At 39.2% G+C, this 14,168-nt stretch overlaps 1 protein-coding gene across 4 annotated transcripts in view; it reads left to right on the forward strand.

The window, feature by feature from the left end:
- hal (histidine ammonia-lyase) overlaps positions 1-14,168 on the forward strand; it is a 171,330-nt gene that overhangs the window by 144,842 nt on the left and 12,320 nt on the right. For 3 of the 4 annotated variants that reach the window (XM_069909066.1, XM_069909064.1, XM_069909067.1), the window contains exons 17-18: positions 3,981-4,115; positions 13,183-13,291. In XM_069909066.1, coding sequence (XP_069765167.1) covers positions 3,981-4,115; positions 13,183-13,291 — 244 coding nt within the window. The remainder of the gene's footprint in view (positions 1-3,980; positions 4,116-13,182; positions 13,292-14,168) is intronic. The other variant, XM_069909065.1, reaches the window with a different exon arrangement.

Raw genomic sequence — 14,168 nt, forward strand, 5'->3', positions numbered from 1 at the left:
GTCTTCCCAGGCACTCACATCAGGCTACCTGCCCTAGAATTTCTTTTCTGCTGCCTCCCTTCTTTCTTAAATAAAAGGGCAACAATGCAATTTTCCAGTCCTCTCGGACCATTCCAGAATCTAGAGACTCCTGAAAGATCATTACCAAAGCCTCCATAATTTCTACCGTTGCATCTTTCAGACAAATGGGAGGCGCTGGATGTTTTATATTTAGATTTCAGAAGCCTTTCTATAAGGCTGTTAGGCATGTTAGGCTGCTAAATAAGATGATGGCCCATAGAATTACAGGGAAGTTATTAAACTAGATAGAAAATTGGCTGATAGACTGGAAGCAAAGGATTGAAATTTAGGGATGCCGTTCAGAATGGCTGCCTGTAACAAGTGGTGTTCCGCAGGGGTTGGACTTGGGGCTGCTACTGTTTACAATTTATATTAACGATTTGGATTGTGGAATGAATGGTTTTGTGGCCAAATTTGCAGAAGACACGAAGATAGGAGGTGGAGCAGGAAGTAAAGTTGCAGAAGGTTGTAGACAGATTAGGAGACTGGCCAAAAATCTGGCAGATGAGATATAACATTGAGAAATGTTCGGCTCTACATTTTGGCAGTGGAAATAAACAGGGAGTGGACTCTTTGGATGGGGAGAAAATTCAAACCTCAGAAGTGCAGAGGGACCTGGGCGTCCTCATGCAGGGAAATCTAACAGTTAATGACCAGGTGGAATTGTAGTGAAGAAAGTAAATGCTATGTTGGCATTATTTCAAGAAGAATAGTGTATAAGAGTAGAGAGGTGTTGATGAGGCTCTATGGGGCACTGATCAGACCTAATTTGAAGAACTAAGCACAGTTTTGGGCCCCCTATCTTAGAATGGATGTGACGTTGTTGGAGAGATTTACTAGGATGATTCTCAGAATGCAAAGAATAATGTATGAGGAGTGTTTGGCAGCTCTTGAATTGTATTCATTGGAGTATAGGAGATTGAGAGGGGATCTCATAGAGACACTTTGAATGCTGAAAGGTTTTGACTGAGTGGATGTAGATAAGATGTTTCCCTTGGTGGATGAATCATGGACAAGAGGCCACAGTCTTAAAATTAGTTATCCAGAGACGAGGAAGAACTTTTTCAGTCAGAGGGTCGTGGATCTGTGGAACTCACTGCTGCATACAGCAGTGGAGGCCAGATCACTGGAAACATTTAAACAGGAAAGGATCTAAGTAGCAAGGGTATCAAGGGATATAAGGAAAAGGCTGGAATTTGGAATTAGGTGTGAGCATAGTTCAGCTTAGTGTAGAGTCACGGAACAGACTTGATGGGCTCAGTGGCCTGCATCTGTTCCTTTATCTTGTGACCTGAGGGTGCAATCCATCTGGTCTAGAAGACTTGTCCACCCTTGGACTATTCAGCTTTCTCAGCACCTTCTCCCTTGAACCGGTAACTTCACTCACTTCTCTTCCCAGATACCCTTGGACATCTGGCTTACAGCTAATGTCTTCCCAGTGAAGATGGAAGGAAAATACTCATTTAGTTCCTCTGCCATATCCTTGTTCCCATTATTATTTCTCCAGAATCATTTTTTAGTGGTCCTAAATCTACTCCCACCTCCTTCACGCTTTACATTCTTGAAGAAGCTTTTTGAATTCGATATTATTTACTTGCTGACTTTCATACCATCCTTTCATTCCTAAGGAGTTTTTTTTTTGTTACCTTCTGCAAGATAAAAAAAAATCCAAGTTCTCTATTGCCCACTAATTTTTGCTTCCCTGTATGCCCTCTATTTTGCTTTTACTTTGGCTTTGACTTCTCATCAACCACAGTTGTGACATTTTTCCATTTAATTATTTCCTCTTTTTTAGTGGTGTCCATAATAATTACTCATTAATGGATACTGCTGTATGCCTGCACTGAACATTTCCAGTACAGAGAGCACCATGTTCATGTGGACCCTGGATTATGGCAAACACAACAGAAATTTCTCCCCTGCCAGCCAACTCAAAAACAATGGCAGACATCATCCAAGCTGAACTGGGCTGGGATTTTCCTGATATATCTGCTGAAACACTGAGTTTTCCATGGTATTGAAATGTTTTGGCCCATCTCTCGTGACCAGGTGGGAGATGTTCAGTGATCATTCTCTGCCAGTATTATGAAGGATATTTTCTGAATTTACTGTGTGGAGCTGGGAGCCCTAGACTCTGCTGACCCATAACCCACACCACTGTCTGTCTGTTCATTGCTCCTGGGTGAAGGAGCTGTAGCAATACTGTGGTGAGATGTGGGTGGATCACTGTTGTTTCGAATGTGCTGTTGTGGTGAAAGCCTGTGACTGGGTCGGGGAACCTGCTTGTAAACTTGTCCTGAGTTGCTCAATTCCCATCCATCAGTGGGTGATGATAATGGACACCATCATCCATCAATAGGTAATGATGGTAAACACCATCATCCATCAGTGGGTAATGATGCTGGACATCATCATCCATCAGTGGGTAATGATAATGGACACCATCATCTGTCAGTGGGTGATGATGATGTACACCATCATCCATCAGTGGGTAATGATGATGGACACCATCATCCATCAGTGTGTAATGATGATGGACACCATCACCCATCAGTAGGGGATATCTATTTTTTTAAAAATTTAGTCATACAGCACAGTAACAGGCCATTTTTGCCCATGAGTCTGTACCACAAAATTTTCACCCAATGGCACGATTCAAATGGTGGGAAGAAATCGTAGCCTCTGTTGAAAACCCATTAGACACAGGGAGAGCATACGAGCTCCTCACAGACAGCGCAGGGTTCGAACCCCTGTCCCAGTTCCTGGCTCTGTAAAGAAGTTGGACTAACCGCTACACCAACCGTGCTGCCCCACAGTATCCGACTGAGCAATTAACCATATAACCATATAACCACTTACAGCACAGAACAGGCCAGTTTTGCCCTACTAGTCCATGCCGTAACAAATCCCCACCCTCCTAGTCCCACTGACCAGCACCTCTAGTCCTCTCCTATCCATGTAACTATCTAGTCTTTCCTTAAATGTAACCAATGATGCCGCCTCGACCACATCTGTCGGAAGCTCATTCCACATCCCCACTACCCTTTGCGTAAAGAAATTTCCCCTCATGTTCCCCTTATAATTTTCCCCCTTCAATCTTAAACCATGCCCTCTAGTTTGAATCTCCCCCACTCTTAATTGAAAAAACCTATCCACGTTTACTCGGTCTGTCCCTTTTAAAATCTTAAACACCTCTATCAAGTCCCCTCTCAATTTTCTACGCTCCAGAGAATAAAGCCCCAGTCTGCACAGGCAAATGCTGAGGGATGGGAAAGCAAAGGTATGTTTTGTGAAGAGGAAGAACACACAATATTTAATGGACCATGAGGCAGTGGAAGATTTAGGCCATTTGGCCCATTGTGTCTGATCTGTCTTTCGAATCATTGCTGATGTAATTTTCCTCTCAACCCCATTCTCCTGCCTTCTCTCCTTACCTTTATACATCAGGAACCAATCAACCTCTGCTTTAAATATTCCCAATGACTTGGATTCCACAGATTCACCACCCTCTGGATGAAGAAATTACATCAGAATAAATTGTCTCTTTTATGAACTATTTGAACCCCTTTGTGAGTGAAGGTATCAGCTTCGAGTATGTGAGAGATGAGTTTTTCATATTGCCTTGTGAAGTGCTGGGAGCTCAGAGTGGGCTGTACAGGTCTGTCTTTGGTGTGAGGTGTGTACACCATTACACTTCATGCCCCCCCCCCCCCATAAACAAGTGGCCAAAAGCAGCAACTTGTTACTGCAAAGAAGTGTCCGATATTAAATGTACGCTTGATGCTCTGACCAAGGATTTGATTTCTGATTCTACAGCGAAGAAAGGAATGTTGCTTTTTGTCTTCCATGAAAAATTATGGGCTTGTACGTTGCCTGTTTGGATTCCTGACCATGTTGGAAATGATCTGTTTACTCTGCAGTCTCTGAGAACAAAGTCCTGTGCCACCCCTCATCCGTTGACTCATTGTCCACCAGCGCTGCCACTGAGGACCACGTCTCCATGGGCGGATGGGCTGCCAGGAAAGCATTGAGGGTCATCGAGCATGTTGAGCAAGGTATGGGTGGGTGGGGGTGGTCAACTGCTGTTGGGAGCACAACGGAACCTGATTGTAGCAGTGGTCGTGAGTACAGAGTGGATGATCAGAGGTTGCATTGTGATTGCTGAGGTGGCAGTTCTCACAGGTGAAGGAAGACTGGATAGAGAAGGATTTCACTCACTGGGATTTAGACGAATGAGAGGAGATTTCACTGAGACAGAAAACAAGACCTGGGTATCATGGTGCATCAGTCAGGTCCAGTTGGTGGTGAAAAAAGCCATGATTGTGATAGATTTTGAATGGAAAAGCAGGGAGGCCTTACTGCAGTGTATTGGACCTTGGTGAAGCCATGCAATGAGGATTGTGGACAGTTTTGGTCTAATCTAGCAGAAGGCCATTCTTGCTATTGATGGGTTACAGTGAAGGTTGAGTCTTTCACTGCTGGGAAGACTGAAATATGGAAGTCTGCAGAAAGTGTAATTATAGTAAAAACAGACCAAAATGCTGGAGGAACTCAGCCGGACTTTTCAAAGTGTTCATAGAAAGCAAAGTTATGTTGCCGACATTTTGGGCCTGAGCCCTTCTTTGGGGAAAAAGCAGAATGGGCCAGAAGCAGGAAATCGCAGAAAGTCTCAGAATCTAGACTTGGGGAGGAATCCGGACCAACAAAGGGTGTTAATTCGATTCAATAAGGGGAGAGCTGAAAATTTATCATGTCTGTGCAAAAGGGAGAAACAGAGCTGTGGGAAGGAAACGTGGGAAGAAGAGGGGAGTTTACAAAAGGCAGATAAGTCAATATTAATGCTATTCGGTTGGCGGGCATCCAGTTGGAAAATGTGGTGGTGTTCTTCAAATTTGGTTTCAGATTTGAATGAACAACACCTCAAATTCTGACAGGGTGCCACCAACTGGATAACATTCATATTGACTTCTCTGGCTTTTGTTAACACCACCCTCCCCCCCACCCCACATCTTCCCCCAATGCCTTCCCCCAGGTCTGTCTCTCCTGATTCCTTTTGGACAAACATGATAAATTCTCACCTCTCCCCTGATCATATCCAATTAACACCTTTTGTTGGTCCAGATTCCTCCCCCAGCCAGCACTGACTGGATTCTGAGATTTCCTGCACTTGGCCCATTCTGCTTATTCCTTGAAGAAGGGCTCAGGCCCAAAACGTCAGCAAAGTATCTTTTCTTTTTATGGACACTGAAAAGACCAGTTGAATTCCTCCAGCATTTTGGTCTGTTTTGACTGCTGGGAAAACTGACGGATGAAGAGAGACTGGATGAACTAGGTTTATACTCACTGGGATTGAGAAGATCAGTGTGAGGTGCTACTTCAAAAAAGTAGCCAACACATAAATAACCCCAATCATCCTTCTCACTGCTACTTTGGGCAAAAGGTACAGAAGCCTGCGGTCCAGCTCCTCTAGGTTCAAGAACAGTTTATAACAAACACTATCAGGCTCTTGAACCTCCCCACCCTATCTTAGCCTGAACCATTAACTAGTCCCAGACCAAAGATCTGTTTACATCACATTTTTTGCACTAATTGCAACTGTGAATATTTATATATATTTTTCTCTCTCGTGTGATAATGTAATCAAATTTAAGTTACACTTATTGTTTGTTCGTGTTTTATGAATCTGTCTGGTTGTGGCGAGTCAGAATTCCAGTGCATCTAAACAATGTGCTTATGTGTATGACAATAAAATCTCGCCTCATTATCGTGGGGCTGTGAGGAGACTTGTAAATGCATACGAAGGATCATGAAGTATTGATCGAGGTGGTGGGGAATGATAGCTGGAATGGGGAGAGTCACTGCCTCACAGCTCCAGTCACCCGAATTTGGTCCTGACCTCTAGTGCTGTCTGTGCGGAGTTTGCATGTTGTCTCCCGACCTCTCAGCTTTCTCGCAGTTGCTCTGGTTACCGCCAATGTCATAAAGATCATGCGGGTAAGCTGGTTAAGTTGCTCTGAGAGTGAGTAGGTGTCAGATCCAAGTTGATGGGAATGGGTGGTTGAAGGTTAGCATGGACACAATGGGCCAAAAAGCCTGTTTCCATTGCTGACTGGAAGAGCAGTAGTTTGGACCCCAGTGGAGAACTGGAGATTGCTAAGGGCTGACAGTGGCATGGGGCTCAAAGCTGAAGTTGTTGCACAGCTGGGAACCACATGAAGGGAAGTGAAACTCCATCTTGGAGAAATGGAAATTCTAAAGAATGGGGATGTTGTGAATTCAAAATAAAAAGCAAGGAATACTCAGCAGGTTTGGCAGCATCTGTGGAAAGAGAAAGTGAGAACCTTCTAGGTGGACACTCTGCGATATGGGACTCATTGATAAACCTCATTGAGGTGGCATGGTTACTGTAGTATAGCACAATGCAATTACAGCTCCAGCAAATGGGACCGGGTTTTGAATCCCTCACTGACTGTAAGGAGGTTGTATGTTCTCCCTGTGTCTGCATGAGTTTTCCCTGGCGGCTCTGATTTCCTCCCAGGGTTCAAACCATACTGGGGGCTGTAAGACAATTGGGTATAATTGGGCAGCACGGGCTCTTGGTATGTGCTGTATGTTTTTTTTAAAACTTTATTTATTCGTTCAAAAAACAAATAGTACATAACATATACAACAATTAACCCTAAACATGAACATTATTTTTTATATATAGAAAAAAAAATGAACCCACCCCCCTTCAGCCAACTCTCCTAAGGAGAGCCATAAAGAAAGAAAAAAATATTTAAAAAAAATTAAGCATACATATTAAGATCTAATCAATTTAAATTGAAATGTAACTATTCTGAATATAACCACTTATTAATAAAAAAACTAATTATCACGCAAAACATATGCAATTTTTTTCCATTATTAAACAATATTTCATCTCATTATGCCATCTATTAATATCAAATATATTTGTATCTTTCCACGTACTAGCAATACATTTTTTCGCTACAGATAAAGCTAAATATACAAAAGCAAGTTGAAACTTATCTAATCCCAAACCTTTTAAAGGTAGCAAACTACCCAATAAAAACACTGTTGGATCTAAAAGTATTTTAATCTTATACAGGTATTCTAAAAACAGTTGAATTTTCTTCCAAAAAGATTGTATATGTATACATGACCAAACAGCATGAAAAAAAGTTCCAATAGAATTACCACATCTAAAACACAAATCTGATTCATGAAAACCAGACTTTTTAATTTTTCAGGTGTTAAGTATAATTGATGTAAAATATTATAGTTAATCATTGCATAACGTTTATTTATCAATCTAGTTACACTATCATAACAAATATCTAACTAATCATCCTCAGAAAAAATAAAACCAGTATCCACTTCCCATTTACTTTTAGACCTATCCCAACCCTTTTTATCCATACCATCCTGTAATATTTGATACATAGATGAAATATAACCCTTCTCCGGTAACTTCATCTCAAATTTAGTAATTTCAGGTAAAATCATATCTCAACCAAACGTACATTTTACCAAAGATCGAATTTGGTAATAGAGAAACAAAGAATTCTTATCAATACCAAAACTGTCCCTCATCTGATTAAAAGATAAAAATTTACCCTCTTTAAAACAATCTCCCAAATTTTTCACACCTTTAAATCTCCAATGCAATAAACCGATTATGTATTGAAAAAAAAAGTTGATTATTATACAATGGAGTCAAAGCCGATAATTCACCCCTAGAGCCTATCATTTTATGTTTCTTAATCCATAGCTTCATTAAATGTTTTAGTATAGGCACATTATATTGCTGTAACAAATTTATATTCCATCTAAACAAAAATTGTTGTATTTCAAATTCAGAAATATTTGCCATCTCAATTTAGGCCCAACTAGGAGGCCATTCCAAATCTATTAATGAACTAATAAATTTAAGTTGGGCTGCTTCATAATAATTTTGAAAGTGTGGTAAACGTAATCCCCCTAACTCATATTTCCAAGTTAATTTATTCAAAGCTACTCTCGAAAATTTACCTCTCCATAAAAATTCCCTAACCATTTTATTAAAATCTCGAAAAAAAAATATTATCAAATAAATACGGAATAAATTGAAACAAATATTGCAAATGTGGAAAAGTATTCATCTTAATTGTATTATTCCTACCCAATAAATTAATAGGTAAATCTTTCCATTTAATAAAATCAGTTTTAATTTTTTTTATTAACGGAACATAATTTAATTTATATAAAGATTGATAATCAACATTCAGAATTATACCCAAATATTTAATTCGATCAGTCCATTTCAAATTAATAATATTCTTATAAACTGAATAATCTCCTTCACTTACTGGTAATATTTCACTTTTTTCCCAATTAACTTTATATCCAGAAAGACATCCATATTGTATTAAACACTCCTTTAAATGCAAAAGTGACCGAGCTGGATTTGTTAAATACAAATAAATTAATTTTATACTCTTTATCTAAAACTTTCATACCTTGTATCTGAGTGTTTTGCCTTATCAGCTGTGCTAAAGGTTCAATCACTAACGCAAACAAAGCTGATGATAAAGGACAACCTTGATGAGTTGATCGAGTCAATTTAAAAGGTTCTGAAATCAAGCCATTCATCAATACTCTAGCTACCAGTTTACTCTAAAAAGCCTTAATCCAACCAATAAAAAAAGGACCAAACTTAAATTTCTCCAGAACTTTAAACAAAAAATTCCACTCAACTCTATCAAATGCTTTTTCTGCATCTAAAGATATCACCATCGGGTGATTTGAAGATTGTCGAAATCTATTAATCAAACTAATCACATGCAGAATATTATCTGAAGCATATCTATTCTTTATAAAATCTGTTTGATCCATATGAATCAACTTTGGTAAAAATTTAGCCAATCTATTTGCTAATATTTTAGCTATTATTTTATAATTACATTTAACAATGAAATTGGTTTATATGAAGATATTTTTAAAGGATCTCTATCTTTCTTTGGGATTACTGTAATTAAAGCACTAGAACAAGACTCAGGTAATTCATAATGTTCTCCAACTTGACGTAATACATCCCCAAACACTATAGAGAAATCATCATTAAAAATTTTATAAAATTCAACCGAAAATCTATCATCACCAGGCGATTTACCGTTCGGCATTTCCATCATAGCCATTTTAATTTCCAAATCAGTAAATGGTTCCTCTAACTCCTGTATATCTGCATCCTCTAATATCCGTAAATTCAACTGTGATAGAAAAAGATCAATCGATCCAATTTCTTTTTTTTCTTCAGATGTATATAACTTTTTATAAAATGAACAAAATTCACCATTAATCTCATGAGGTTTATAAGTAATAAGAGAATTCCATCTAACAGCATTAATAGTCCTCGAAACCTGTTCTTTCTATTATTGCCATGCTTTCTTATGTGCTTTCACTCCCCATTCATAATACCGTTGTTTAGTCCTGTTAATCACACATTCAAATTGATAAGATTGCAAAGTATTATATTCCAATTTCAACCTAGATAATTCTATTTTCTGTAGCATCTTTCTGAAATTCCTTTTCTAACTCAGCATTCTGTTTCTCAAATCAGACTCTGATTTAATCGATTCTTTTTTATTTTAGTATAACTAATTATTTGTCCTCGCAAATAAGCTTTCATAGCATCCCATAATATAAACTTACTTTGAACAGAATTAGAATTTTCTTTTAAAAAAATTAATTTATTTTTTAAAAAAATCAATAAATACCGTATTTTTAAAAACATAGTATTAAACCTCCAACGATAGGCCACTTGAATTTTCTCAAAAGTTGCATATGTAAAATATAACAAAGAATTATCTGAAATCACCCACTTTTATATTCCACTTGTTGAATCTTCCCTTGCAAATGTGCCGATACTAAAAAAAATCAAACCTTGAAAATGATTTATGTCTAAATGAATAAAATGAGAAATCTTTCTCTGTCGGATTAAGATGTCTCCAAATATATCAACGCTTGAACCTGAACTGCCATCTTAGATTTCTTAACTTTCTTCAGAGATTTATCTAATAAAGGTTCTAAAACACAATTAAAATCACCACCAACTAAAATATTATTATAAGCCTGACCCAAATATAAAAATGCATCTGAAATAAATATTTCATCATCTACATTTGGGGCATAAATATTAAGTAAAGTCCAAAATTCACTAAAAATCTTACAATTCAATTTAAGAATACATCATGCCTTTTCCTCCATTGATTGTAATTCAAAAGATAAATTTTTATATATCAAAATTGCTACACCTTAAATAGCCCTAGAATTAAATGAAGAAAAATATACATGCCCAACCCAGTCCCTCTTTAATTTCATATTTTCCTTCAGATTCAAATGTGTTTCTTGTAAAAAAGCAACATCAATTTTCATTTTCTTAATATACACCAAGACTCGCTTACGTTTGATCGGACTGTTTAAACCTCGAACATTAAAAGTAGCAAACCTCAACTTTGACATATCTACTCTTGTTACTGAATACTAATAATATCTTCATATGAAAACTCAAATCAACATATATAGGCCCTCCAGTAGGAGAATAAAAATCACAAATTAAAAGCTAACTAAAATTAAAATTAAAAAAATAATAAACTCGCCCCCAAAAAAAACTACCAAAAGGTAGTAATCCCTAAACAAAAATTGGGTGTGGGTCACCCACCAGTGGCTGATGACTAGTAAAGAACAGAGCAAATCTCTCCCTCCCCAGCCAAACAATGAATACATCAAAATATCATAATAACAAAAAAAAAGTAGAATAAGAATAAGAAAATTCTTCTATTCATCCAAGAGATTCCAATCTTGGAGATCCCATTTCAAAAAAAGTTGGACTTTTCCATTCCCGTTTTTCCCATTTCTGCCATTTCTTCCGTTTCCAGAACAAGCAGATTTTTCTTTAGGAGACAATGGTGGACTACGTCTTTGTCCTCTTATATCTGGCAATGAATCAGCAAAAATCATTGCTTCACGGTCATTCTCAAAAAACCGAAATTGATGGTCTCCATAAAACACCTTCAACACTGCCGGGTAGCGAAAAGTAGACTTATAACCTTTACGCCACAAAGCTTCTTTAACTGGATTAAATCGACATTGACGTTCAATGACCTCTTGATTCAAGTCAGGATAAAAAAAAACTCTGCAATTCTGAATCAATAGTAGAGCTTGTCGTTGTCTCGTATTTTGCACTGCTAGTTGAAGTATTGCTTCTTTATCCAGATTATTCAAACATTGAATTATTATTGGTCTCGGTGGTTGACCAGGTAAAGGTGTTCTTCTTAAAGCTCTATGAGCTCTTTCCAATACCAAGCCTCCAGAAAAAAAATCTTGCCCTAATACTTGTGGGATCCAGTCTTTGAAAAAGCGAAGAGGATCTTGTCCTTCTATACCTTCTGGCAAACCAACAATTTTCACATTATTCCTTCTACTTTGATTCTCCAAGTAGTCTATTTTCCTCTCTAATTCCTTCTCACATTCTCCCAATTCTATGACTGATTTTTCAATCTTCAACACTTTTTCTGTGTTAGAAACCACTTGCTGCTTACAGTCCAAAAAAGCAGTCTGAATTTTTAAAAATTCTTCATAAGATGCCTCCACACGTGCTTTAACTCTATTCAATTCTGAACTTATCATTTGAGCCATCTCATTCATTAAAGGCTGAATGACTGCATTTAGTTGCTTACACTGTAACTCAGAAAAGCTCAGCCCTGCTTTCTCTGATGTAGTGGCAGAACCAGGTAACTGGAGCTCCTGCTGCAACTCAACAAAAGGCATTTTAAAAGTTTTACTGTGGGTCTGGACTCCCAGTGATGGCACCCCAACTTCCTCAGGGGGTCGCCGCTGGTCTCCCCCCCGCAGCTCGTTGTTTTTTCGCAAAATCACGGTGGAAAGCAATATCTTCAAACAATGGAGTCATCTTCCTGTGTGCTCCCTCCGTTAAAATCAAAAGGCTTCCAGAATCGGGATCCACTTCTTGGGAACACACTTCTTCTTCCAGAGAACGGGTAATTCCACCGCCATCCTTCACTTGATGAGTAGTATACATTTTTTTTCAGCTCCCACAGGCAGTCTTTGTGGTTTAGATACTGAAGAAATTAAACCTGAAGCTGTATCAAGTCGTTTAGGCCCCAAATCTTCAGCACTTCAAAAATGTAACTTCTTCTGCTCTTGAGGTTTAATCTTTTTACCATTAATAATTCCTTAATACCTTAAACTAAAATTTAAAAAGTTTAAACTTGAAAACAAAGGGTTAAAAAACGGGCACTTAAAAGTCTGGCCGGAGAGGTCGAGATTACATGTCTAGACTCTACGCCATCTTGCCATGCCCCCCCCACCGACTGTGCTGTATGCTTAAAAATAAATGCAATGGCTGGGCTGGGACAGGGAAGGTAGAGGTCTATGCTGGATCCCCGATTCTGAAGGATCGCCTGTGCTGGACCACAATGCTGGATTAAATGACTGGTAGCTGTAAATTCCTTGGGAGCTTTTCATGGAACGGGATCCTGCATTAGTATCAGCGTGGTTATATTTGAAAGGATTTTAGTGTAAGTATTAGTGTAGTATTGACATGACATGACTCATGTAGTGTTAGTCTACGACCATGAAGGACAGCTCGTTAGATGTCCTGTGGAAAGAGAAAGTGAGAACCTTCCAGGTGGACACTCTGAGATATTGGACTCAACTAGCCCTGTACGCTCAGGGACCTAGATTTGACCTGAGGTCTGCCAGAATGTGGGGGAGCTGGTCTGTGGGTTTGTCCTCAATTTGAACTGTCTGAAGCCCACTGCAGTAGATTTTTCCATGCTCTTTTATACATTGTGCACGTTTGTGGTTTATTCCCACTATGATTTCACCGCCCTGTGAATATGTAATACATCACTCGGGATGTCACTGCTGGAGGTTGGGGCCCTCTTAGATCCATGATATCAGGTAAAGGGTGCTGGAACCTGGGAATTCATAATCCAGTCTGAACGGCTCACGCAGTATTACAACACGGGTCATTTAGTGGGTTGTCAGTGTTAAAGGGGCTACTAGTGTCTGTGCTTGTTTGGCTAATTTAACACTGAGTATTTCTGCTTCATTTAGTCCTCAGCATCGAGCTCCTTGCTGCTTGCCAAGGCATTGAGTTTTTGCGGCCCCTGAGAACAACCACACCTCTGGAGAAGGTCTACGATCTGGTGCGCTCAGTGGTGAGGTATGTTACAGAACATTCCAACACAGGTACAGGCCCTGCAGCCCACAATACTCTGCTGACCTCAGTGAACCTGCTCCTCAACAATCTAACCTTCCCTCCCTCACATCCATAACCTTCAGGTTTTTTTCTTACATCATGTGACTGTCTAAGAGACTTGAAAGACTCCATTGTACCAGCCTCCACCAACAATGCATTCCACCACTCTTGGTGTAAAAGAAAAACTAACCTCTAACATTTTCCTTAAACTTTCCTCCACTCACCTTAAACAGAGTTTCTTTTTATTTGCTATTGTCACCCTGGGACAAAGGTGCTGGCTGACCACCATCTTACTAAGTCTCCTCTCATCCTTCTGTACTCCAAAGAGAAAAGTCCCAGCTCTGCTAACCTTGCTCCATGAGATATATTTTCCAATCCAGGCACATCCTGGTAAATACCCTCTTCAAAACTTCCATATCCTTCCTGTAATGAGGTGACCAGAGAACACTAGAGCACAGAAAAAGTCCTTCGACCCAGGGTGAACTATCTTTATGGCTAATCCCACTGGTCTGTACCCAGGCAATAGCCCTCCTTTTCCACAGCACCCAGCCTCCCACTCCCTGATTGATGTACCTATCGAAATTTTTCTTGACTGCTGGAATTGCGCCCACCTTCACCACTTCAGCTGGCAGATCATTCCGTGGTCTTGCAATGCTCTGCGATAAGTTCCCGCCAATGCTACCTTTAAATATTTCACCTTGCACCCTTAACCCATGTCCTCTAGGCCCTGCCTTACATAACCTCAGTAAGTCAGCACGGTTTCACAGAGCAGCGAGAGAAGGACATCGATAACTTCTCCTGAAGACTGATTTTTCCAAAGTTTTCTCTGGAAATGGAGATG

Source organism: Narcine bancroftii, chromosome 13, assembly GCF_036971445.1.
Source record: "Narcine bancroftii isolate sNarBan1 chromosome 13, sNarBan1.hap1, whole genome shotgun sequence".
Classification (NCBI taxonomy): Eukaryota; Metazoa; Chordata; class Chondrichthyes; order Torpediniformes; family Narcinidae; genus Narcine; species Narcine bancroftii.